General features: G+C 44.5%; 1 protein-coding gene across 2 annotated transcripts in view; it reads right to left on the bottom strand.

Moving 5' to 3' along the window:
* Positions 1 to 12,699: 12,699 nt before the first annotated feature.
* The window catches only part of LOC121281836 (chemokine-like protein TAFA-5), a 352,162-nt gene continuing 337,728 nt past the window's right edge, over positions 12,700 to 27,133 (bottom strand). The window contains exon 5 of one of the 2 annotated variants that reach the window (XM_041194880.1): positions 12,700 to 13,848. In XM_041194880.1, the coding sequence (XP_041050814.1) occupies positions 13,840 to 13,848 (9 nt within the window). In that variant the 3' untranslated portion in view covers positions 12,700 to 13,839. Of the gene's footprint in view, positions 13,849 to 25,208; positions 25,319 to 27,133 lie in introns of those variants that run through there. The other variant, XM_041194881.1, reaches the window with a different exon arrangement.

Below are 27,133 nucleotides of genomic sequence, written 5' to 3'. Positions count from 1 at the left end.
GTAGCAGGCCTGAACAATATCCAGACTTGGACTAATAAATGGCAAATAACATTCGTGTCACACAAGTGCCAGGCAATGACCATCTCCAACAAGAGAGAAACTAATCATCACCCCTTGACATTCAATGGCATTACCATTGCTGAATCCCCCACTATCAACATCCTGGGAGTTACTATTGGCCAGAAACTGAACTGGACTACCCATAAAAATACTGTGGCGGCAAGGGCAGGTCAGAGGCTAGGAATCCTGCCGTGAGTAACTCATCTCTTGACTCCCAAAGCCTGTCCACCATCTACAAGGCACAAAGTCAGGAGTGTGATGGAATACTCTCCACTTGCCTGGATGAGTCCAGCTCCAATAGCACTCAAGGAGCTTGACACTATCCTGGACAAAGCAGCCCACTTGATTGGCACACCTTCAACAAGCATTCACTCCCTGCACCACCGATAAAAAGTGGCAACAGCGTGTACCAGTTACAAGGTGCACTGCAGAAACTCATCAAGGCTTCTTGGGCAGCATCTTCCAAACCTACGACCACTACCATCCAGAAGGTTAAGGGCAGCTGATACATGGGAACACCGCCATCTGGAAGTTCCCCTCCACCAACTTGACTTGGAAATATATTGCCGTTCTTTCACTGTCGCTGGGTCAAAGTCCTAGAACTGCCCTCCACCACCCCCCCAACAGCACTGTGAGTGTACTTACACCACATGGACTGAAGCAGTTTAAGAAGGCAGCTCACCACCACCTTCTCGAGGGCAATTAGGGATGGACAATAAATGCTGGCCCAGCCAGCAATGCCCGCATCACATAAATGAATTTAAAAAAAGAGGCAGCACCAGTCTTTCACCTTCTGCCAGAATGCATGGAGACATAGGTGGTGATGGGGAGGGAGGCTGGTGTGAGATTGTCACTTGGGACCAGAAGCTTACTGTGCTGATTATGAAAATTTACTGAAACCCTTAATAACATCTCAAATCATTTAATTTTTACTGTATAAAAAAAACCGACAAAACTTTTTCAATTAAGGGTCAAGAGGGGGCTACTGAATTTTTAAAGAGGGTTTGGAGGAATAGAAGATGATGGGAGGGAAGAATTTTACAGATTTGGCATTGTAGGAAATAATGAATTACAGTAATGTGGATATTTGCTTCTGAGTCAGGGAGCAGGAGTCAAGACGTTTCCTGGCTTTTGCAGCCAAAGTGGCAACTGAGTACTGAGGCAGGCTGATTAAAAAGCCCACCTCGGTTCTGGTTATTTTGTTAAATATTAAGCCCTCTAGCCCTCGTCTTCATGCTCTCCCCATGCCCCATTCATGCCAACTCATGCCAACTTATGCCCCCCCACCCACCACCAAGGATTTCTCATAATCTTCATGCCAACTTAATGCCTTCATCCATACCCATGGTCCCTTATAACATGGCAACTCATTCCAACCCACCTGACATCCTGAGCTCTTACATCCTCCATGCCAACTCACCCAGTATCCACCTTGGGCAGATCTCAGGAGCCATATTGAGATGGAGTAAAATAATGTTCTAAATATCCATTATAGCATTCACTATATGAAAAACACTCTCATTCATAAAAGCCCATTCAAAACATTTAAATCTCCATAAGTACTTAATCCCTTTTAAAAACAAATTAGCCCTGTATTCATAACACTACATCAAGAACCCTTTAATAACCTCTATGGGCTGTCAATGAAACTATTCATTTTGGAAAGCAGCCAAGCATTAATATTGACTTAATGATAGCCCTTGGGGCAATGTCAATAAACAGCTATTTTAACTGCTAGACAAGATTTGCTTCTGTGCCTCACTGCTATAGGCAGAATAAAAAGGCAACTTATTATTTAAATGGAAAGAAACTTCAGAACGCTTCAGTGCAGAATGGACCTGGGTGTCCTTGTGCATGAATCACTGAAAGCTAGTATGCAGGTACAGCAGGTAATAAGGTAGGCAAATGGAATTTTGGCACTTATTGCTAAAGGAATAGAGTATAAAAATAGGGAAGCATTGTTGCAACTGTACAAGGCATTGATGAGACCACACCTGGAGTACTGTGCACAGTTTTGGTCCCCTTACTTGAGGAAGGATATAGTTGCACTGGAGGCGGTTCAGAGGAGGTTCACTAGATTGATTCCAGAGATGCAGGGCTTGTCTTATGAGGAGAGATTGAGCAGTTTAGCCCTATACTTGCTAGGGTTTAGAAGGATGAGAGGAGATCTAATTGAGGTATATAGGATGCTAAAGGGGATGGACAAAGTAGACATGGAGCGGATGTTTCCCCTTGTGGGGCATTCTAGAATGAGAGGCCATAGTTTTAGGCTAAGGGGTGGTAGATTTAAATCAGAGATGAGGAGGAATTACTTTTCTCAAAGGGCCGTGAATCTGTGGAATTCACTACCTCCGAGTGCAGTGGATGCCGGGATGCTGAATAAATTTAAGGAGGAGATAGACAGATTTTTAATTAGTAATGGGTTAAAAGGTTATGGGGAGAGGACTGGAAATTGGAGTTGAGGCCAAAATGAGATCAGCCATGATCGTATTGAATGGCAGGGCAGGCTCGAGGGGCTGAATTGCCTACTCCTGCTCCTAGTTCTTATGTTCTTATGTTTTATAAAAAGGGCAGGGGATTGAAATAACTTCACAGCTTGACAGCTCTACAAACCTCACCAGCCCTTCAAGAACACTTACATCAATTCTAAAAATTCATAACACCCACAGTGTGAGTTGAGGCCCTTGCTACAGGAAAGATGAGGTCTGGTTGAACTCAGCACTGAATTAAATGGCCCTGCTGAGTTTGTTTCCCTCATGTGTGAGTCAGGCCCCAACTCCTTTCCACTATTGGTAAAAGCAGGATCGATCAGAAATTCGGAGTGAGATGCGACACTGAGAATATAAGAAGGAGAAAAATTTGGCAGAATTATACTTAAATTGCACTAAGTGTGGTGGCGAGCATGACAAACAATGCTTTTCCGCCAGCTGCAAGGGTGGATCTTTGTGCCATATTGTCCGCTTACCGGCATGTCCCATCTCATTAACAATGCATGCACGGGAAACATGTCAGATTGCTATCAGGCGGCCTCGATTTGCCCACCACACTGTCACCTCAGTGCTTCTGCACTCCTGGCGCCCTAGTTAAATTGGACCAGAACACAACCTACTTCATGTCTACAGACAGAAGGCTCTGAAAGCCAGGAAGATGGCAGCACCAAAATGTATTGATGCTTCACTGGAGCATCTTTTGGATGCCATTGAGGCTCGCCATGATGTCCTCTAGCTGCAGGAGGTCCACCAAAGTCACCAATCCAGCCAGGGAGGCGTGGCAGCGGCGGCCAGCGCCAACAGAGCACAGAGGAGGTCAGCCATCCAGTGCAGGAAGAGGATGAATTATCTCATCCGCTCCACCATAGTCAGTCAACCACTTCATCAACACACACTCCCAAACCCTTCACATATCCACTGGGATCTCACTCCTTAAAGATAACACCACTAAATCTTACGCACACCTTCACATTTCCATCAGTCTCATATCCTCTGGAACTCACGTCCTCATCCCATCTATGGCTCTGCTCACCAGACAAACATTTCATTCAGTGCCATGCCTCCTGCTCAAACTCTCTCCGTCTATTCTCATGCAGGAGTAGGTGGCTCACGACAGGAGGGAGAGATCACAGAAAGGGGGTGGAGTGGCCGATATTAGGCCTCCTCGCTCAAATTGAGAAGCGTACCATCGTGCTGGCTGGTGAGGACATGGACAGTTCCTGTAGTGACATTGAGGTTGGCCGTGAACACCCACATGAGGATCTTGTACGTGATCATCCCTCTCAGCGCAACTATGAGTGCTCTCTCTCCTGTTTTTGACTGTGCTGCCATGCACCGATTATCTCTACTTTGGTTCAGAGGGAGCTCTGCCAAGTGACCAATGTCATTAACCAGCCAGTCCCTCAGCTCCATCTTGGTCCTCACCTCCAACAAAAAGGACACGTCCTCAATTGAAGACATGGAAATGAGCAGCATGGAAGACCCGTCAGAGCACTTACCTACACCCTGCACCAGTGCAGAGACACGCACCTCGGTGGGACCTGGATCTAGAGCATGTTCAGGTTCACAATCTGCTTGTCAAAGTATAGACACATGTCCACAGCAGGGGAGGCTGGTTCAACTGAGCTCCCCGGGACTCGGAGGACTGCTGGGGAAGAGGCCTTTGTCAGCTCGGAGTCAGAAGATTCAGCCTTCCAACTCATCGTGGAGAGTCAGCAGAAGGCAGGGGAACATCATGCAGAGCCATTAGCAGTCCTCAACAGAGTGGCACACGAGTCAAAGGAGTTTGTCTGCCTGCTCTCTGATGAAGTGGCGCCCACATATGTGCACACGGATGCCTCCATGGCAAAGATGGTGGATGCAATGGAGATACTGGTCTGTAGAGCATGGCGATGCGCGCAGGCCATTGTGGTAACCATGGGTGATTCCTACCGTGACAACGTGAGAGGGAACTGGGGCACCTCAATGTCCCTCCAGGTGCTCAACCCCTTCAAAGAGTCAGGACAGGACCCTTGGGCACCCAAAAGGAGATGAGAGGCAGCTCGACACCCCTGGGTCATCCATTCAGGAATCTCAGAGGCTGCCCTCTACTTCTGAGCCCCCTTTGCCTCTGAAGTCCTCAACCCTATCCTCTGACCCTCCCTGGCAGAGGGAGCAGCTGGCCCGCAGGAGGACAGCCAAAGCAAGGCCTCGGCTATCCAGAGGACATACGCCAAATTCATCAGAGGCAACATTGCACAGGCTGCAGATATCATGGCGGCACCTAGAAGATGTGGTAGGCCTAGAAAAATCAAGAAATTTTGATTACAAGTGGTTGCATGGGTGAACACATTTTGTAATTTTATAATCTGAAAACATATTCTCTTTCACTGAATAATGTGTAATGGTGTCTTTCAGCTTCATTAAAAGGCTTCACAAGTCTTCCCTCTGCATTCCAACCAACTCCCCACCTCCATATGGCAGCCCAGCTACATGCAGCCAGACTAGGAGTGAATCTGGAGGGAGAAGTGTGTGTGTGTGTGTGTGTGTGTGTGTGTATGGCAGGGCCTTTCGGAGCCTCGTACAAGCACTCTCCCGCGCACATGGAACCTTCATCCATCACCCTCATCTCAATGTCCTGAGCATTTTCAATGCTGCCTGATGGGGTTCTCTTTCAGTTTTCCATCTGAGCTGACCTGCCCCTCCGCCCATCCACTGATCCCACTCCCATGCAGCACCTGTGCCCATCCAACATGAGGCTCCATTCATTTTTAATTTGTACAAAATGATCATGGCAAAGCTTCTGATAAGCCCACCTGTCCCTTCCCCTCCCCCAGTCACCCATGTACTTTCCCCCACACACTGGCCCCTCGGCATCACCTTCTACCTCCCCACCATTACCCTTCTCCTTCAGGAGTGTCCAGGTGAATGTGCACATTCCCTACCTTTGAGAAAATCTCACCCCCATCCACATTGACCTCCTCAACCTCCTCCTTTCCGCCCCCAGGGTCCACGTTTGCATCCCTGTCCCCAACGACACCCTCACCATTGCCTTCAACCGGTACTGATGCACCCTCACCCTCTACCCTACCTACTCCCTCTGCCGCCTCTCACGCTCACCATTCCACCCTACCATGCCCACCCTGAGTTCATTCCCCAGGAGTCTCACATTGACTCCACAAATTCCTACTTTGCACATTCACTTAATCATTCCAAACCCCCTTCCACCTTCCCCCTCCTTCCACCTTCCTTACCACTTAACACCTTTACCTCCCAACTTCACCCCTCACACCTTCACCCCCTCCCAACTTCACCCCCACAGCACCTTTGCCCCCACCCAACCTCACCCCCCACAACACTTTCACCCCGCCTCCTAACTTCACCCCCCAACACTATTGCCACCCCAAAACAAAAACAGAATTACCTGGAAAAACTCAGCAGGTCTGGCAGCATCGGCGGAGAAGAAAAGAGTTGACATTTTGAGTCCTCATGACCTTTCAACAGGATCTGTTGAGGACCAGTGGAGGGCCAGAATGCTAAGTTGAGAATTTTCCTTCTGCTTCCTTTGGGAACCAAAAGTAGCATGTTTGCTCATCTAGGCCTCGCAAGTAACCTTTGGATTTCCCTTGCCCTTTGGGTTTCTACTCTTCTCTGAATGGGACAATTCCTGCAGTAATATACACCAGCTAGGTTTACGCAGGAGTCCGCTCCTCAATATGAATTGCAGTTCGGGAGCAAAAACCTCACTGAGGCCTGAATGTGAGTTTCTCGTTCACCCTGGCTCCAAAAGCCCCAATCCCTGAACTGCTGATCGAGGAATTATAAATTTAAATTGTAGCAAAGAATGGAGGACAAAAAATCAAATCAGTCAGAAGTCAACCTTCTTAGATCCAGAATTTATGTTGACGAAAATCATCGTACACAAGTCATGAGACAGAAATTCAACTTCACAATTGAATGCAGTTGAACATTCATTGGTGCAATTAACGTCCTTAGCGGAAGTCAATGAGGCATTTTTATTTTGTTTTGATCCTGGCTCCAAATTTTACTTCAGCAGCTCCGAAACTGGTCAGTGAGTTCAGGTGGGTATGTAATCTCAATGTTGTCCCATCTGAATGAAAACTCAGTTATTGCAGCTGCTGTCTCAGTTCCCTCTGGCAAATGCTCGACAGATAGTGCTTTTGTGGGTATCTTGAAGATTTCAAATTGATAAGATTAGGACAGGAGGTGACCTGGATGTGTTTGACAGCACATCGGAAGAGGAGGATTATCACCATCCTGCCCTGCAGCAGCGATGTGCTGAGGTCGGATCTGCACATGCAGGAGAGAGAGGTGCACAGAAGGACAAGGGGATTGCAGGAAAAACCACCCATGTCAGTTGGTTTACAGACAGAGGCTCAGCTTTCTTGACCTCTCAGAAGAGCAGTATTTCTACAGGTGGTGACAGGCATCTACAGCCTCCTAAAGGGAGATCTACTCTATGCTGAACCGGGTGAGCACACATTACCGTTAGCTGTGAAAGTAATCAGAGCCCTCAACTTTTTCACCTCAGGGTCTTTCCAAGGCACCACCAATGACAAAGCCAGGATCTCCCAGTCGGCTGCTCATAAATACATAAATACAAGCCAATGGCTTGTTTACCAGAGCTGACAATTATGTTAACCTCCCCCGTGATGCCAAGTAAGCACTAGGATTCTCCTCTCTGGCTGGATTTCCCCAGGCAGACGATGACATTGACAGCACAAATGGCATTCCAAATACCATTGCCACCACCATCACCACCACAATCAGGTTTATTTTTAATAAACCACAGGAATATGCATCTATCAAAGCACAGCTGGTGTGTTTGCGTGCAAACGCAAATCAAGACTCATACATGTCTGAACAAGACTCCCTGGGAACTATCATGATGCCTTCATACTGAGGCAGTCTAACGTCCAAGACCTTTTTGTTCCAGGAAGCTGACTTAATTGCTGGCCCATAGAAGGCAAGGGTTCCTACATGAAGCTTAGCAAATGACATTGTGAAACTTGTGACGAAGCCTATCAATGAGGCACAGGAGAAATAAAATGAGAACCCCATGACTACCAGGTCCATTATCAAACAAGCCAATGAAATGTTAAAGATGCACCTCCAATGTCTAAATAGGTTGGAAGTGCACTTCAGTACTCGCAAACCAGGGTGCTTAGGATGATAGTGACATTCTGTGTAACATGGAGCAGCAGATTGCAGGTGGAAAAGCAGGTGGTTACCTAGCGCCAGGGCCAGCTATTTATACTGCTTTTTAAAAAAATTATTCAAGGGATGTGGGCATTGCTGATAAGGCCAACATTTATTGCCCATTGTTAAGGGCCCTTGAGAAGGTGGTGGTGAGCTGCCTTCTTGAAAACAACTGAGTGACTAGCTCAGCTATTTCAGTGGGTCAACCACATTGCTGTGGCCCTGGAGTCACATGTAGGTTAGACCAGCTAAGGACGACAGATTTCCTTCCCTAAAGGATATTAGTGAACCAGATGGTTTCTTACAACAATTCAGTAGTTTTGTGGTCCAACAAGAGAGAATCTAACCAACTCACCATGACATTCAAAGGCATTACCATCACTGAATCCCCAACTATCGACATTCTGAGGGTTACCATTGACCAGAATCTGAACTTCATCAGCTGTATAAATACGGTGGCTACAAGAACAGGTCAGAGACTGGGAATTCTGCGGAAAGCGATTCACCTCCTGACTCCACAAAGCCAGCTACAAGGAACAAGTCAGGAGTCTAATTGAACATTCTCCATTTGCCCGGATGAATGCAAGTGGAGAATACTCAATAAGCAGGACACCATCCAGGACAAAGTAACCCGCTTGATTGGCCACCTTAAATATTCTCTCCCTCCACCGCCAATGCACAGTGGCAGCAGTGCCATCTACAAGATACATGACAGCAACCCGCCAAGGCTCTTTCGACAATGTTACGAGCAGGATGGGAGGAGTACGCAGTTCATCTGGCCTCACTACTCCACAGGCTGCACCATTAATTTAAAAATTTAATTAACTCACCAAAATGGCCAATGATTTACCTTTGCTAGTGTTAGACCCAGAATAAGAGACTTTAGCCAGGCCTCTTTCAATACACTCAAAATGATTGATTTATTTTAAAAGAAAACTAATTTTTTCAAAACAAGTTGCAAGAACTGGTTAACATGTAATTTGCAATCTGGAAGTGTAACTATCTATCGCTCTTAAAATTCCCCAGCAAACACATGCACACAAATGAACAAAGGGCAAACAGATAGGGTCTCTGCAGAGATGGGCAGTTTAAGTAAAAACTTTATAAAACAAAGGGTAAAGCTCACAGGGTTACTATACTGTTGATTTGGATATCCTTCATGTGAAGACAGTTCGTTAATCCCAGTACAAACCTGGAGGTTCTCAACAACAGAGCTTCGGCATGGAGGAAACTAGAGTCGGATCAATCCTTCTTGTCTCAGCCTCTCAGGTTTCCAAAGAAAGACACATTTGACTTGAGATGAGGATTCCTAGCTGAATACTGATAATCATTGTATTTCAGGCAAGGCAAGGAGTGCGAGCTGGGCAACATCATTTTCTTAGTTCATTCCCAACTGAGTTTAAAAATAAGTGCAAAACTTAAAGCTTATCTCCATCAGGTGATTTACAGTAAATCACTAGCCTTTGCCTCTAAACCATTATCTTTTCCATCAATTACAGTGATTGCAGTTCAATAAGCAAACAGCTCTATTCCTTCAAGTGCCATGCTGGTCAAGTGATTTCTTGGAAAGGGCATGCTTGTTCACATTCCATTATGACCATTTAAAAAAAAAACTAGGTCAGCTTCCAAGTGCCCAGATAATGCTATGTTGTTCCACATTTCAAAAGAAAATATTACCCTGGAAGATATAGTTCTGACAACAGCACCTTCCAAACCCGCGACCTCTACCACCTAGAAGGAAAAGGGCAGCAGATGCATGGGAGCACCACTACTTGCAAGTTTCCCTCCTAGCCGCTCACTATATTGACTTGGAAATATATCACCGTTCCTTCACTGTTGCTGGGTCAAAATCATGGAACTCCCTCCCTAACTGCACTTTGGGCGTACCTACACCACATGGACTGCAGCGGTTCAAGATGGCGGCTCACCACCACCTTCTCAAGGGCAAATAGAGATGGGCAATAAATGCTGGTCCAGCCTGTGATGCTCACATCCCATGAACAAATCAGTAAAAAAATACCGATATGAGTTTTTTATTCCAGGTTTATTTAATTAATCAAATATAAATTCCCCAGCAGTCATAAAGGAATTTGAACTCATGGGCTAAATTTTCCCAACCTCATGGTGACAGGCTTGAAGGCGGGGGGTCGGGCCCAGGAAATTAGTGGGTGGGTTGCAGCAGGCCAATGCCCCAGCGCATTCCTGCCATAGTGGAATATTCCCAGGGTCAAATTGGAAATAGGTGCACTGCCCACTCCATGGCAGCGGGCAGCCGATTCAGATGGTTTGGGGCCCACTTAGGGGTGATTTTGTGGCCTTGCTGGCATTTTGTCACTTGCAGGGCAGCACCACCCCACCCCCCCCCACCACTGCCCCTCCTCAACCCCCCCACCCCCACCACATGCAGAAGCTGCCAGGTTAATGGAGACAGCCTCTCTGTAACAGGCTTAGGTGGGAGGGGTGCAGTGGGAGTGCATCGGAGCGGAAGGTTCAATGGCCAATGACGGGGCCATGGGCAGGGAAGGCTGCACCCATATCCCAAACAATTCCTCCAGATGGGTTCCCCTTACTGGCTTTGGGATCCTTCTCTGGAGGCAAGCCTCCATGTTGAAATGCCCATGCAGTCCCCGCCCTGCCTCCCCAGTTCTCCCAAAGGGGCTACTGAAGCTCCAGAGCTGCCAGCTCTACGTTTGGGCCCGCAGCATTGGGAGTCTGCCTGCTGCCAAATTAGAAGGTTGCCTCTCACAAGATTGCAGCATCAGTTCCATTGCCAGTAAGTGTGGCTTGGGACCCCCACACGGGCCTGTCATTGGAGTCCCGAAGCCTGCAGTAAAATTCCAGCCCACGTTTTCCATTCATTCTGCCGCCACAGATGCCCTAATATTGTGAATGTTCACCTAAGGTGAAACATAACAAATGAAATTCTGTGGTCCCCACTCCTGCCACCAAGACTACCATACCCCACTCCCCCCACTCCACTCCACCCCACACAATCCCCTGCTTTGCACCAAACAGTTCTCTAACCACTCATCCACACATTGCACACATGGCCCATAGGGTGCTGTCAATTGTTGACATTCATCATGAAACAAGTGAAAGGGTGAGTGGTCCATGGGATGGAATAATGGTCAAGACTTGGAAATGCTGTTAATCAATAAGATGTATGAGGCATTATAAAAAAGGGAAACTTAAAAACATAACCATTACACTTGATGAATTACAACTTCTTCGACTTACACTTCCTACAGCTTCTACATGGTGTGTCCTGTGTGGCCTCAAAAAGGGGCATAGGCAGGCTGATCAGATCCTTGCCCTGAATGCTGACATGCTGACATATTCTCTGGGTTTTGGAGCCCCTGAGGGCCTCACCTAAGGCTGCTCCACCTGTACTTAGGTAGGGGCAGACTCAGCCATCAGGAGACGCGGCAACATGTCGGGTGATGGCTGAGGGAGATCAATGGGTGAGAAGTGGGAGCACTTTGAGTGATGTACGACTTCCATGTCCCCCTTCAACATCAACTCTCTCCGCATCAGTTTCTTCGTCATTCCCACATCATTCCTATCACGCTATGGCAAACCAGTGACATGTTGTAAAGCCATAAATAAAGCATCTGTGGCGCTGTTTAAAGTGGCAGATCCTGCTTCTCCTCCTGCCTATGACCTGAGTAATTCTAGTAAGGCAACATTAAATATGGATGCCAGCCTTGCTTTAGGTCCACCATCCATTCTGAGCACCTCCAATTTTCATTTGCACACTGTTTCATGTGGGTGCACACCCCAACTGCTGTACAGTTGGAGAAGCAAAATTCTGAAATCAATATCAATTGGTATAATTGAGCAGAGGTCACATATTCCGACCTACTCAGTGATCTCTGGGTTACTTTCATGCAATTCTACCTTGCTTTTCAAAAGCTGCATTCAGATTAACATCAGGGCTTATGATTTTATATGCATGCTGGGTCCCTTTCTATAAGAGATTTAATATAGGGACACAGCAGCATGTGTATGCCTTACCTAGCTTAAGTAGTATAAGAACATGGAATGAGAGAGGATCACTTATTTGATCAAACCTGTTTTTTTCCATTGGCCATGTACAATCTGTCTTAGAATGAACTCTACTCGACTCAATTAATCACCTGCGGAAAAGGAAAGGTTCATTGTAAACACTGCCTAAAAGCAATCAAACAAAGCTATACAGAATATTCATCCATCTTCACATCTCCATTGCATGACCTTGGTTTACTGTCCTCCGCAGATAAAAGGTACTTCCCCTCTATATTCGACTCCACTCATCCTAGCAACACAGGAATGATTTTGTCCTGTGTACTGCTCGATAGAAGAAAATAAATAAGTTTGTTTTGATTCATGAGAACACCTTTTGCGATCACCTTATAATAACGTGTTCCAGCAAAATTGTAGGTTTTGCATTGAGTTCCACAAGGCAGATGGATTTTTTTCTCCATCATTATTTAACAGGCCAATCTTTGTTGGGATTAAGTGGTAGGATGTTATATTTATAATTGTTTATTTAGTGAATCTAAATGAAAAGAATAGTAAGGTGCGAATTGAAACTTCTACTTCTTTTCAATAAATTTCTCAAGAAAGGTGACTTTTGAGCCTCTGTGTACATAAAGTCAGAGCAAATTATGAATATGATATATTCATGCATGAAAAACTGAGGCATGGAGTATTTTGGTGATTATAGTGTAAGTCATTTCCATAAAATGTAAATATTACATTAAATAATTGCTTATTTTCATGAAATTATACACTTTTGTACATGAAGTGGAAAATATTTCTTATCTTCCTAATACCAACACTTTTATTTTTCACTTGAATGAGCAGAATCAGAGGAAGACTTATGGACGTTCATTTTTATGGCAAGATTTCATTCTTTGGCTGCTTTCATTTGACAAAGAGGCAATAATTCCTCTGCTCAGTATTTCTTCAGTAAAGTAACAGCTTTATTTGGCAGCATGAGATGTACTCTATTCACATCACAGCTTTCCATCATGGCATTGCAGGCCTTACATGATGAGCACGTACACAGTTAAATAGGTTTCCTACAAAGATACAACATACAAAATCTGTTAGAGGTTTACAAATTAAGATTCTTTCTCTAAACACATTGAATGATAACTTGTTTTGAATGCCACATTCAAAACTGAAAAATGCCATTTTTGAAGTATGCTCAAGTTATTGAATTCTGCAATGTGTCTAATAGATCACAGGCCTGGACAAACAGATTAGAGCTTGCCTAATGCTCTGCAGTAGCATGATAGGACAAGTTAGAGCACAAAACCCACAGGATGTTACGAAAATGCATGAGCACATGCCTCAGAGCATGAGAGGTCCTTCTATGCCAGTGCAATTCCATCATCATTGTTTTATGTTCTTGTGCTATTTAGTTCTTTAGGGTAATTAAGCCATTCCCAATCCCAGCTTCAACATCGCCATAAAGAATGAAATATTAGCTACACCACTGTAATTGTATCTCCATCATTTGAGAAGCATTTTCTTTTCCTTCAGAGATGTTGCAGGCATTTCGCTGATTACTCCAAGTGGTTATAATTGTTGAAAGGGTGTTGAACAATACCATTTTTTTTTATCGGCTGCAGAGGTCTTTCATTCTTTGGTCATCAGTTAAAAGTCTTGGAGGAAAAGGCGGATGAATTCTCATCATGCTGATGTATTTCTTGTTCACTCAATTAATATTTCAAGTTTTCCTTGATGTTTGACTTGAAAAAGGTTCAGTCTTGATGAAAGGACCGAAGTGGAAATAACTGGACCATCTGCAAGACAGCTTTCACCAGAAAGGTATAGTCACGGGACAGCAATAGGTCCATAAAGGGAGAAGTCACCTCAGTTCCTGCAGGGCTCAGGCATCTGCATCTCTTAGGCTTGTGTACTTAACAGCTGGGCATGTCAGGCTTAGCCCCATGCTGGAGAAAACATTGATCCCACAGTGTAGCATGAACGTACAGAGTGACAGACAACAGATGGAGACTCACAGCAGCGAAATCATTTTTTTTTGAGGTAAGTGGCACACACAGGATAAGCTGCCCAGGCAAGGATTTCTCCTTTGCATGTGTCAGGAAACCTGCAAACCAATGAGAAATAACTGTGAGTAAATGGCACTTTGTATTTCCCTCGAGAACTTAATTTTAATTTCAGGCCACAGCAAGGGAGAATAAACACATTGTCCTTTCCTGCCTAAGTCAAAACAGAAAATAAGATGAGTTATCATTGAACACTGAATTAGATGAGCCCAGCTGCCAACAGAAGGGAGATCAGAATTGAACAGTGTACTTCTATTAAATACATTCCCCGTGTGTTTTCTGACATCTGTTTTTACAAAACTTTTACAAAGGTTCAAATATTGGTATTTGCTAGAAACAAGCCTCATTACAGTTCCATATCCACAGTGATTCAGATGATTGTAAAATAGATCCCATCCACTTAAGCTACCAAAAAATGATTGTTTTGCCATTTAACTTAACTATGACCATATACAATGAAGAGGTTTACAGCTGCCGGGAGGTCTATCAAAAACAAAAACAAAGAAGTCTTCAGTATAAATTATTTGAAAAAGATATCTGAAAAAATGTTTTGAGATACATGATATGCTATTTAGGGATGTCTTTGAACTGGTTCATGTTGGGTAGGAAATAGCAGAAGCTGCATGGCATGTAACTGTAATCCAGAATGATGGGCTTGAATTCACACTTCCTGCCTCTTAGACCCACTTATCTCAGTTAAGTACGTTTGATCATTTTTTTATGGTATCAATGTATTACTGCATGGAAATGTATTGTCACTCAAGTGGGGTGGTGTGGGGAGGGGAGACAATCTTCAATTTCTACTGATTGAATTGTTCCATTCCTCAATAAGAGATACCTCTCAGCTATACTTCAAGGTATCCAGAAAATTAATACCTTTATTTCCTGAAGTACAAATTGTCTGTTTTATGACAAAATCTTATCACTAGCTCAACAAAGCTGTAAAGATGGCCCTTTCCAATCATCTTACTGTGAAATGAAATGCTCTTAAGAGTATATTTGCATAGTTTGTATGTGCAACTGTAATTAAAACACATAATACTAGTTTCTTATTAATAACTGGGTAGTGTAGTCTGCAGACAATAAGGTTTTCTTTCTTTTACAAGTGAGGAAAATATCTTTGACAGGAACACTTCATCTGCTAATGTAAAAATGAGCAGCCATTAAACAGGTCCAGAGCACAGGTTCAAATCTAAGTTCACAATTTTATTTCCAACTCACTCCATTTGCCATCGTAACTTTTTTTTTGTTATTGCACATTTGGTATTTTCAACTGGTTAATACATTCAAAGCTTATGACAAACTAACCACATGCAAACATATTGGAGTGATTTTAACTCCTGCTTGATAGGGCAGTTAAAATGAAGCAATGCCATTTATCCACTCATAATCCAACCTGATCTGATGTGCCATGTTCCCACCTGGGAGTTAAAATTGAACACAGAAAAATAGTCAAAATTTGCTTCATTGGTAGTGACCATAGGGAAATCTAGGAAAGAGAACTTCAAAGTGACATACAGCTGGGAGTGATCAGACTGATTACAACAGTCTTATTCTACCTGTAAATTCAAATATCAGACACTGGAAATTATTGGTTAAGTAGGATGATCCACAAAACAATGAAACACATATATCCTGCATTCAAAATATGCATGTGATTCACCTATTGCTCAGCTGAGGAATAGGTTAGCTGTAGAAATCAGAAAGATCCAGACCCTTTCTTTCTACTGAGTTGGGTGATCTCAGCTGGGCAATTTGAATGATAAGAAGGGCACAATGAGTGGCTAAAGTGATACTGGGTTATTGATCCATGCTGGAGGTGCACACATGTGGACCAGGATCCTGGGCAGAATTGGGCTCAACTGTGAGCTTCTCTGGGACAGCAAAGCAACTGATATTCAGAGTCAAGTCTTCACACATGAAGGTTTGCGCAGCATACTTGATCGAGTTTCCTGCACAGACCTGAATGAGAAGTCAAATGAGTTCAGGAAGGAGGAGGAAAATTGATAGAATGAAAATATAACAATCATTCTGACATTACAAAATTAACTTGAATATTATAGAGGAAATGTTGAAAAGGAATATTCAGTGTTGCTCTGGTTACAAAAATATAAAAATATCAGTGGGTGTTTTTACTATCTTCACCAGGGTGAAGCTTAGACAGGTAAACCAAGCATGGGAGAAATCACACATAAAAATCACATATCTGTAATACAGCCATATTATTATTTTAAATCAACGTTTTCCATATGTTAGCCACTAACTACATGTGGTTAATTGGGAATCCAGATGTAGCTAATAGCATTTCTAATTAATAAATAAAAATGAGTAATAAAGACAATCATTAGGCATGCAATCTCAACCCTAACACTTGCATTGCATGTTTAAACATACTTTCACTATTTTGTGCATATGTTGGTAAAATAGTAAAACAAAAAGCAGAGCGTGTGTGTTTTTAAATCATCGTAAGTTCTCTACTTGATTTGTTACTGAATATGATAGCTATTTGTTAAGTAAATATGAAAATGTGAAGTACATTTACCAGGTGCGTGTTTTCTAATAAAATTAGCGAATGTGGCTAAAACAGTGTCACCATAGCCTCAATTTTTTCTGCTGGACTAGGCTGTTTAAACTGGGAATCACACAACATGTAAAGCTATCCACCTGATTTTCCTTTCTGCTTTCCATCCAGGTGATGCTTTACCCACAAAACTAACACCTACCTCAAAATCTTTGCATTTAAACACCTCAAAGCATTAATTACAAAATAATGTATTCCTATTTCCCTCCAAATTATTGTCACAGTATGAAACAAGGCACAAAAAGAAAACATTGATGTACTGGGTCTTGGAATTGTTCCTGCAAGTGTGTGACCTCAGCCACTAACATCTGGGGTTGAGTGAAGGTTGGTTTCTTTCGAACAGTGATTGGGTGAGACCTTCAGGATGGTGGGGGTTGGGGGCTGGTTTTGATGGGATGGTTGTTTGAGAGGAAATCTCTTCTAGTATGAATGGGTAGCAGAAATAAAGTATGTTGAGGGCATGCAATTAGGGAAGGGGAAGATTGTTTGACTCTTAACTCACTTAGAGGTTCAATGAGGTAAAGATACATTACCTTTGGTACATTCTCAGTTAATCAGACATACTGTGACAATCTCTGTCTCTCTCTCACACACACACACACATACATCAAAAAATGGAGGCTTTAGGTAGGAGAAAAAAAAGAAACAGGCCAGATACATACTCTAGACAGACACATACACAAACGTGGGATTAAGATTTGGTTTAATCTCATATGATTAAGGTTTTTGCGATCTTTTTACTTATTATATGGCTTGTGGATTTGTTACTGCAGCTAGAGATAATGAAATGCTTAAAGTTGTTCATTCCCAGGGTGCTTTAGAGTTTAATGAATCATGCTACAATTCAGCTGCCGCTGCTGTTTAGCTTCTGCTGAAAGAGCAAAATGTATGATTTGTGCTTGTTGATTTTTTTTTTGTTCCTACAGTGTGAAACAAGATTGCCAAGACAGTTTTGAGATAGACAGTGGGACAATAGGCCAAGTTGGTGTCTTGTAAGAACTACCTCATTTCTGGTGGTGCTTCAAGAGCCTTCAGCCAATTTAAGAACATCAGAAATAGGAGAAGACCATATAGCCCATCGAGCCTGCTCCATGATTCAATATGATCATGGCTGACCTTCAGCTTCAACTCCACTTTCCCATCCACTCCCCATATCCCTTGATTCCTTAAAAGACCAAAACCTGCCTAACTCAGCCTTAAATATATTTAATGATGGTGCATCCACAACACTCTAGGGTAGAAAATTCCAAAGATTCACAATCCTTTGAGTGAGATTTTTCCTCATCTCCGTCTTAAATGATCAACTCTACTGTGCCCCCTCGTTTTAGACTCCCCATCTAGGGGAAACAATAGGTGGAATCATCCACCCCCACTGGTGTCAGACGTGCTTGACAGCGTGCGCAGACAATATGGCGAGAAGGCCAAAAAGCGGTTTCATAATATTGTGAAACCAGTTTGCAATTGTCCACTCAGCCCATCGATGGCGAGCCACCGATCCCACCATCAGAGTTTGGGACCCTCATTGTAATACATCAGCATATCATAAGGCCAGCCGCTGGAATCGTCCCCTCCTCACTGGATCGTACGGCCATGTTGATGTGATTGCACGCCGGCATGTTTCACAACACCATATAAAAGGTGTGCATTGGCAGGCTGGACTTTGAGGGGAGCTCGGAGGTGATGCACAGTAACACTGCGCAGCGCTCATGAGGGATGCCTGTTAGACTTCAAGGATCAGGCGCATTGGGGGGAGGGGGCAAAGACTGCTCTACAGTTGACGGTAGTGCACCAGCACATGTCTGCGAGGGGTCTGAGAGATAATCGGCCGTGCATTAGGGACATCTTATGTGAAGTGACAATTCCTCTGCAGCTGACACGGTTCAGGCACAGCCACATTGATATGATTGGACCCTGGCCTCTAGCTTATCTGTCCACTCAAGCATAGCAGAGGCATCAAAGTGTCACCAAATGCGCCAGGGCTTTTCAGCCCTCGGGTACAAATGGCAAACTAATGAGTGTTTTAGTAGACTGCAGAACAGTTAGACGACTGGGTACGTTGTACTATCTCCTTGCAAAGCTGGCCATGGAGCAGTTACTGCTGGAGCCACTCACAGCCCCTTGCAATGTCATTGTCCTGGTTTGGACCCATCTCCTCCATGGTTCAAGCTAACAGTGCAGCCTTGCAGCGCGGGTTAGGAGAATGCCTGCGCCTGAGCTGAGAGGCTGCTGCCAATCGGTCAGGTGGGTGGGGTTTCGGGCAGCCATGCAACGCACTATTCTCTGGCCATCCAAGTGGTGTCCAGCACTCTCCAGGATGCGTTAAGCAGCCTTCAGACTTAACCGTGAGAGATTTTTAGTACACCCATGCTAATCCATACGTCTCTCTCTTTCATCCTGCAGGAGGAGTACATCAGGATCATGGAGCCTGGTGAACTAGCTTTATGCCTCATGGCATATACAGATAAGATGACAGAGAAGAAAGTGAATGAGACGTCTGGCTGCGCAGAGGGAGGAGCAGCATCCTCTGGAAGAAGAGGCTCCTGCACATGCTGCTGAAGAGCCACTTTGAGTCGTCACTGGTCAGTGCCTAGCCAGACCCAGGGTCTATAGACGCCGCCTTTCATTCCTGCAGATGACCGAGAACCAATGTCATCAAAGACTGCACATGTCTTGGGAACTGGTTGGTCACATCTGCCAGCTACTGCAGGATTTAGCGCCACATGGAGATGGGGGGCATCCACTGCCAATGGCCATTAAAGTGACCATGGTGCTCAATTTCTACACCAGTGGCTCCTTTCAGGGCTCCACAGGTGACCTCTACGGGAGCTCACAAGCCATCACCCACAAATGCATCCATGAGGTCATGGATGCCATCTTCACGAGGTCACACAACTTTGTGCAATTCGCCCGGGACCAGGAGAGCCAGGATGGAAGAGTGGTTGGATTTACCCAGGTCTCAGGTTTCCATAGGGGCAGGGTGCCATTGACTGCACTCATGTGGTGCTCAGTTCTCCATCACAACATGTGGTCGACTATGTCAACCGCAAGGGCTTCAATTCGCTGAATGTGCAGCTGGTGTGCGACCACCACAAACACATCCTGCAGGCCTGCACACAGTTTCCAGGGAGTGCGCATAACTCCTACATTTCCAGTCAGTCACAGACCCCTGATGTCTTCCAAGGTCCACAGAGGCTGCAGGGATGAGTCCTCGGGACAAGGGCTATCCACAGAGGATGTGGCTGATGACACCCGTGCAGCAGCCTCAGACTGCAGCAGAGCGAAGGTATAATGAGGCTCATGCCGGAACTTGCAACTTGGTGAAGCAAACTATCGGGATGCTGAAGATGAGGTTCTGGTGCCTGGGTCGGTCTGGTGGAGCCCTGCAATATAATCTATAGAGGGTGTCATGCATCGTCATCGCTTGCTGAGCCCTTTACAACTTGGAGCTGCAACAGGGAGAGGAGCTGGCTGAGGAGGAGATGCAGGAGCTGGAGGTCTCCTCCAATGAAGAGGACATTGATGGTAATGAGGGTGCGGAAGTCCTTGAAGGCAACGATGACAGCAATAAGACCCTCGCACTGGCCAGATGAGGCAGGTGCACTCGGGAAGCCTCATAGCTGCTAGATTTCTGGAGGATGATGACAACATGCAGTGAGGTTACTCCATAGATCCTCATATAGCATCTATGAACATCTGACTCCAGTCTGGCATATAGCAATGCACATACCCTCTGTAATAATGCTCCTGTCATTGAGACACAGTGGAGGCCCTAATAGTCGCTCAATCCCAGGAGGATGATGACGACATGAGGTGAGTGCACTCCATAAATCTTCACATAGCCTCTGAGTATGTCGGACTCCTGTCTGGACGAGGGCAGCTCACTTGCGCTCTGTGATCAGGGTCATATCATAGAGATACAGCCATGAAACTTTAAAAGTATCTGATCCTTTGTCCGCCTTCAGCACCTGACTCCTTCAGGGACACAGCATCAGTGGTCACAAATGCTGAAAATATGGGGGCCAGCCCCAACCTAAAGGTGTTGAGGGCACTCAGAGATAATGAGATAACTCTATGACACCTGCCCACAACATTCTGGCAGCAATGACAAGCACCATTAAGGTGCAGGCATCACTAATGTGTCCAAGGAATGTGAGGCTGGACCATCACTTTGTTCTGAAAGCTGCACAAAGCACCGGGAAAAGGCCCCAGACTGAGACACCTGCCTTTACCTTGTGCAGAAAGGTTTCACATCTGAGTGATAACAACACTGCTCATCAGAACAAGGGGCACAGGCAGGAAGACATTCTTGAGAGTTCATTTACAATAGTGAACAATATACACAAATGATTGACAGCCATGCCCAGGCTGTGCAACTGCATCTTCTTAACTTTCTTAACTCTGCCGCTACATTTTGGGGCTCCCTGTACATCCACAGTGGATATGGAGGCAGCCAGCTAATGGCTACACCATGTCTATGATGATTTTGCCAAGCATCCTCTGAAGGGCCGAAACCTGGATGCTCCCAGCCTGCTTTCGGGGCCTTGCTGTGTGGCAGTGGCACTCTCCTCGGCCTGTGGAGCTGGAGTTGCTGGGATCACGGCAAGAGGAGATTCAGATGGGCCAGACACTCCCAGAGTCACCTGGATGGATGGCCCCAGGGGTATATTTGCTGATCCTCCTCCATATGGGTGCCTGAGGGCTGCTGGCTGACTTCTTGAGGGGAAGGTGTAGCTGGAGTGAGATCAAGTTGCCCCGGATCCCTCTTAGGCACGCACTGTTGGAGGCCAACTATGGCGACAATGATAGTTCAGCCCACGTAGCAGTGCAGGAGCGACATCCTGGACCAAGGTCTCCATGGCAGCCACCATCCTACCAGTGTTGACCTCAATGCATTGGCATGCCAGCGCTATCACCTCAGAATGAAGATGGACAGACTCCTCGATTGTGTCTTGCAATCTGAGGAGTGCAGTGGACATCCCTTCCTGATGTTCCCGAGCTTGCCTTTGCAGCTCCAGCAATTGTGACATGACCAAGTCCAGAGGTTCGTTATCTGACAGAGTCAGTAATTCTCTGGCTTCCAGCAGTCCTCCTGTTGCCGGATGCCAGGGAGGTCTCTGCCATCACCAGCTGCAGATCAGTCAGTGCGATGTGCTCACCAGTGATCCTGAGGCTACTCTAAAGCTAGGTCCCACCGAGGTGTGTATCGCTGCGCTGGTGGAGGGTGTGGATGTGCACTGTGATGGGTCTGCAATGAAGGTGCCTTCAGGTTTCTCTTCAGAGGCTTCCTAGTTACTTGATTGGAGGTTATGGGTTGTGTACTCCATCGGCTGTTTCCCAGATGTGCCTGTGAAAACAAGCAGAGATAATTAATGCATGTCAGTGGCCTGTGAAAGAGGACACATCACTCACAGCATGGTTGCCTGGTCGATGTTGCATTGCTGGATCCTCACTTGGTAGATCACCGCCAACCTCATCGTCAGCACAGGAACGGTCCAGGTCATCGCCGGTCAGCCAGATGGCTCTGTTTTCAATGTTGTGAGGACCTTAATTTCAGGCATTTCTCCACCAGTCTGTGACCTCTCCATTTTGTTGTGTGTCAGCTTGTCCTGCATGAGTAGAGATGGAGACGGTGTAAGCAGGATGCCTGCCAGGCCAGATGATAAGTATACCTGGCATGTGTGGGTGGTGAGAGGTCCCCTGGACAGGATGAGGACAATGATGGTATGTATGAGAGAATGAATGGTGATGTCCCTTGAACTGGTACTAAGTGCGGGCCCTGTGGATGTGTGACAGGTTTGTGAGTGTATGAGTTGAGAGTGATGAGAAGAGTGATTTACCCTGGTGGAACGGAAGAGATCATTCATCTTCTTGTGGCATTGGGTGGCAGTCCTCTTTTGCAGGGTGTTGGCACTGACCACTGCTGCCATTACCTCCCAAGCTGGATTGGTGATGTTGCTGCCCATCCTGCAGCCACAGCAGGGGTAGAGGACATCACGGCGGGCCTCCACTGCGTCCAAAAGGCGCTCGAGGGTTGTGTCACTGAAGCGAGGGGCTGCAGTCTTTTTGCCTGTTGGGGTCATCCTCACTTCCATGGGCTGGAAGCACTGAGAGGTGTGCATGCGGCTACACTTTAAATGTGGAGCTCGCCGTGATGAAGTAGCAAGGTGATGACGTGGTGGGCAAATGAGAGCCCCCCGCCATGGAAAGGGCATGTTTCTCGAGAATGCATTATTAACGCGGCAGGTTGGGGACGATATGGCGTGAGAAGCGGCCATTGCGGCCAGCAGGTAAAACAACTTAGTGCAAATCTGGGACGATTCCACCCAATGTCTCAGTTTCTACCCTGTCAAGCCCCTTCAGAATCTTGAATGTTTCGATAAGATCCGTCTCATTCTTCTAAACTCCACAGAATATAGACCCAATTTACTCCGTCTCTCCATAGGACGATCCATTCAAGCCATGGACCAATCCAGTGACCTTTTGCTGTACTGCCTCCAATGCATGTCTATCCTTCCTTAAATGTGCACAGTGTTCCAGGTGTGGTCTCACCGAAGCCCTGTATAATTATAGCAAGACTTCCTTATTCTTGTACTCCAATCCCTGTGCAATAAAGGCCAACATGCCATTTACTTTCCTAATTACTTGTTCTACTGATATGCTATCTTTTTGTGTTCCTTGTATTACCCAAGTCTCTCTGAATATCAGCACATAGGTTTCACACATTTAAAAAAATTATGCTTTTCTATTTTTACGACAAAAGTGAATAACCTCACACATCCTCACATTATACTTCATCTACCACCTTGTTGCCCACTCACTTAACTTGTCTATATCTCTTTGCATGTTCTTTGTGTCCTCCTCACAGCTTGCATTTCCACATAACTTTGTATCATCAGCAAATTTAGATACATTACTCTCTGTCTCTTCTCCTAAATCATTAATATAGATTATAAATAGCTGATTCAATCCATGCATTATCACTGGACACAGTCAAGGTTAAAGACCCTGACACCATTCTGGCTGTAGTGCTAAAGACTTAGACTCCAGAAATAGCTCTGTCTCTAGCCAAGTTATTCCAGTATAGCCACAGCACTAGCATCTGCCTGATAATGTGGAGAATTGCCCAGGTATGGCCTGTCTGCAAAAAGCAGGAAAACTCTAATCTGGTCAATTACTGCTCCACCAGCCTACTCTCAATCATCAGTGAAACAATGGAAGGGATTGTTCACCATGCAATTGAGCGGCATTTACTCACCAATAACCTACGCATTAATGCTCAGTTTGAGTTCCACCAGAATTACTCTGCTTCAGAACTCAATACGCCCTTAGATCAAACAGAGAAAAGAGCTGAATGTCAGAGGCGAGCTGAGATTTATTTCCCTTGACATCAAGGCAGCATTTCACTGAGTGTGACATCAAGTAGCACAAGTCCAGCCCCAAGTAAAATCCAGCCCCAAGTTACACACTAAACTGGCTTGGAAATATTGCCTTTCCTTCCTGGGTCCAAATCCTGGAACAGCTCCATGGGTATACCCACACCATACAGACAGCAGCAGTTCATGAAGGCAGAACATCACCATTTTCTGATGGGCAAATAGGGATGGGCAGAAAATACTGGCTTTGCCAGTAATGTCATCCCAGGAATGAATAAAAAATATAAAAATGAACCAGCAATGGCAGCGTCCATGGTTAGAAACCTATAAAAATTTCTGCAGCTTTCTGTAACAATTTGTAGAGTCACAATTGAAAGTATCAAGAAAGGTTATGTCCCTTTTCAGAGAAAAATGGGGTAATTGTGCTTATTTTCCTGTATGCATACTGTTTAAAGACATTGTGCGAGCCAGGATTTGCTTGGACACAATAAAAGGATTATGTTGCAACTATATTGGGTTTGTCAGATTCGAATTGTCTTACAGGCGTCACTTTCATTTCATGGAAAATCCTATAAATTACAGACCAGTTACTGGGGCAAATAAAAACCTTTGAAAATATTGGTGGGATGAAAGAAACAAAATGAAGGGAAATGTGCAACATTTGCTGCTGAGAACCTGAGGGAGCTTTTCCTGGATCAGCCCCCAGCAGCATTGGGTCACTTAGTGAAGCAAATGCCAGAAAATCAGTCAGGGTGGAACACACACCCAAAAAGGACCCCATATAAATTTTCCTTAAATGAAATTAATGGAGGAAAATCAAATTTATTCTTCTGCAGGCATGTGCTCCAACCATCCCAATTTTCTGTGATTCTCTGGACCCAAACAACCCAATGTACCTGGGGGCAGATTTAGGAGAATGGCCCTTCCATTGCTTTAAAGCCCTTTTATGTTTACACATAAAGACATAGAATTTGAAAGGCGCAGTTTGATAATGTGACTGCAGAAGGTGAAAAGAGGGAGTTCTGGATAATAAACAAGAACAAAGGGCATTGTGAGCAGACAATCATTTGTCTATACAATTAAGACGGAAGTAACTCATTGTTAACATCCAAAACACATCTCTTGTTCTACATGAAGCAGCTTTTACTACTGTGGATGAACTCTCCACATCGGTCCAGAACAATCTGTATGGAATATTGTTACTGGCACTTTACACGGTATCCTGCCCACGCATGAAGTTGTTCAACTGAAGACCGACGGCGGGAGATTCCGCAGCCACCCGCCACCGTGATCTTCCGGTCTCACCGCAAGTCAATGGACCTCTGGCTGGGGCACTGCCTCACCTCAGCGGGTCTCACCCGTGACGGGGCCGGAAAACCCCGGCCTTAATCATCATTTATTCAGCTGCATTGCAAGATGCATTAGGCTATGGGAAATCTGTGACTTGCCTGTTGGTACCCCAAGTTTTCCTGTACTCCCCGCAACCACCAGGGTCAAATTCGTGGGACATCTATTCTTCCTACTGTTGCCTCCAGCTTCACCCTGCTGTTATGCCACCTAATATAGAAACATATAATTACATTTTGGTCATTAGGCCTGCTTTAGCCAGAATTTGAGGAAAAAAAAACCTTTCTCACTTTTCTCTATTGTTTTATGAACTCTTAGATTATATGAGGAGGAGGCCTAACAGCCAAAATGTCTGGTGGAACTTTCAACTTTGGCTGGGGGCGTAATGGATCTGCTGCCTGTTATACGCACTGATTTTTTTCCATTGATCCACCATGACCGATTTTACGCCTCCCGCTAAAGTAGAAAGTCCTATCCATCATGTCCATCATTTTATACCGTGCACCCGAGCATCTTACTCCCTGCCACCAGCCTGCATGTCTGATGGCCACTACCTGAGTCCAGTGACAGTGAGTGAAATAATTTAAATTTACTTCCCTTCAAAAAGCATTGTTGCACTTTAAGATGATTACTTAAAATTCCATAAGAACCAAAACCACCAACTAACATTGTATAGATTAGAGATTTGCCATTAAACTGCAAACTATAAGATTATATAGACCTGTGTTGAGATAAATTTTGTCGATTGTTTCAGGTTATTATGTGAAAGAAATGAAAGGGAGAAAGTAATCTGCTGGCTTTTTAAACATTAGAATGCAGTTGAAATAATTATGATAAAATGCCATTTTGCCAAAATAGCTAATGTACCCCGTTGACTGAATATATACTTTAGTATAGTTCCCCATAAAGATTTGTTATCAACCTATTTCATACAATTAATTCTTTCAAATACCATTGCATATAACCTATTGTGTTCATTAATGATCATTTCCTCTATTTAGCTTTTCTTTACTATTCTATATGAAAGCTTGATATGATATAAAATGAAATGTCTTTCTGAAAATAAATGCTGTATTCCTAACAGACTTTTTGCAATTGCAGTGTGTCTCCCTAAATGTTCCATATGTACTTTTAACCAGTGTTTCACAAATGCTAGTATAAAGCACAGTGAGCAGAAATAACACATGGTTCTAGTAGCTAAATAAGAAGAAATGATTAAGGTTTGCCCCAGAAGACATCGCAGATTGATTTAAAAGCTGAACGTGTGCCAATTAGTACAAGTGCTGCTAGCTGCAGTGTCGCAAGCTACCCTCCTCAACTGCTTCTACAAATGAGCACCATTATAATTGTTGTGACAGAACTTTTGCAAAGTAGTACTGAGGACATACCAATTATTGGTATGGATCCTCTAGAAAAGTTTCCCTTGGCAGGTTGATTAGCAGGGTGTTGCTATTTCTCATACCTTGTACCATGTGCACTGAAGCAAGCAATTATTCACTGCAATTTTTGGCCATGGTAGACATTTCAAGGCTTTATGCTTTATGGATAAACTGGTTTAATTTAAGCATCATTATAATTGGATATATTAAAGATCAATAAATTATGTGATATATTAAACCAAATTTACCAAGGTAAAACCTGATAGAAACAGACTTGTATTATCAAGATTGTTAGGGACAACATATCATTTTTAAGTTGAATTTATATATTTGTTTGTTAAGGGAAAAAGGGTTTCACTTTCATGTAGGTTTGGTGTGAGCCTTGGTGCCAAGAAGTCTGGGTGGACTTGGGGCTGAATAGTCAGTCTTTTGGGTTTGTTTATATATATATATACATTTTAATGTGGTTTTACAACATCCAAAGTTAAAGAGATAGGGTAAAAAGGGGTTGGATGTTTTGTGATTTGGGGGAAAAACACAAAGTAGAAAAAAACTGGGCTATTGCCTAGCAACAGTGGTCAAGTGACACAGAAACACAGAGAAAGATGGAAGAGTTCTGTGTGTGTCAGAGAGTGAAGACAGGGAT

The sequence above is a fragment of the Carcharodon carcharias genome, chromosome 9 (assembly GCF_017639515.1).
Source record: "Carcharodon carcharias isolate sCarCar2 chromosome 9, sCarCar2.pri, whole genome shotgun sequence".
Taxonomy (NCBI): Eukaryota; Metazoa; Chordata; class Chondrichthyes; order Lamniformes; family Lamnidae; genus Carcharodon; species Carcharodon carcharias.
Note: the sequence above shows the minus strand (reverse complement) of the source record. Positions and strands in the feature narration are given on the sequence as shown.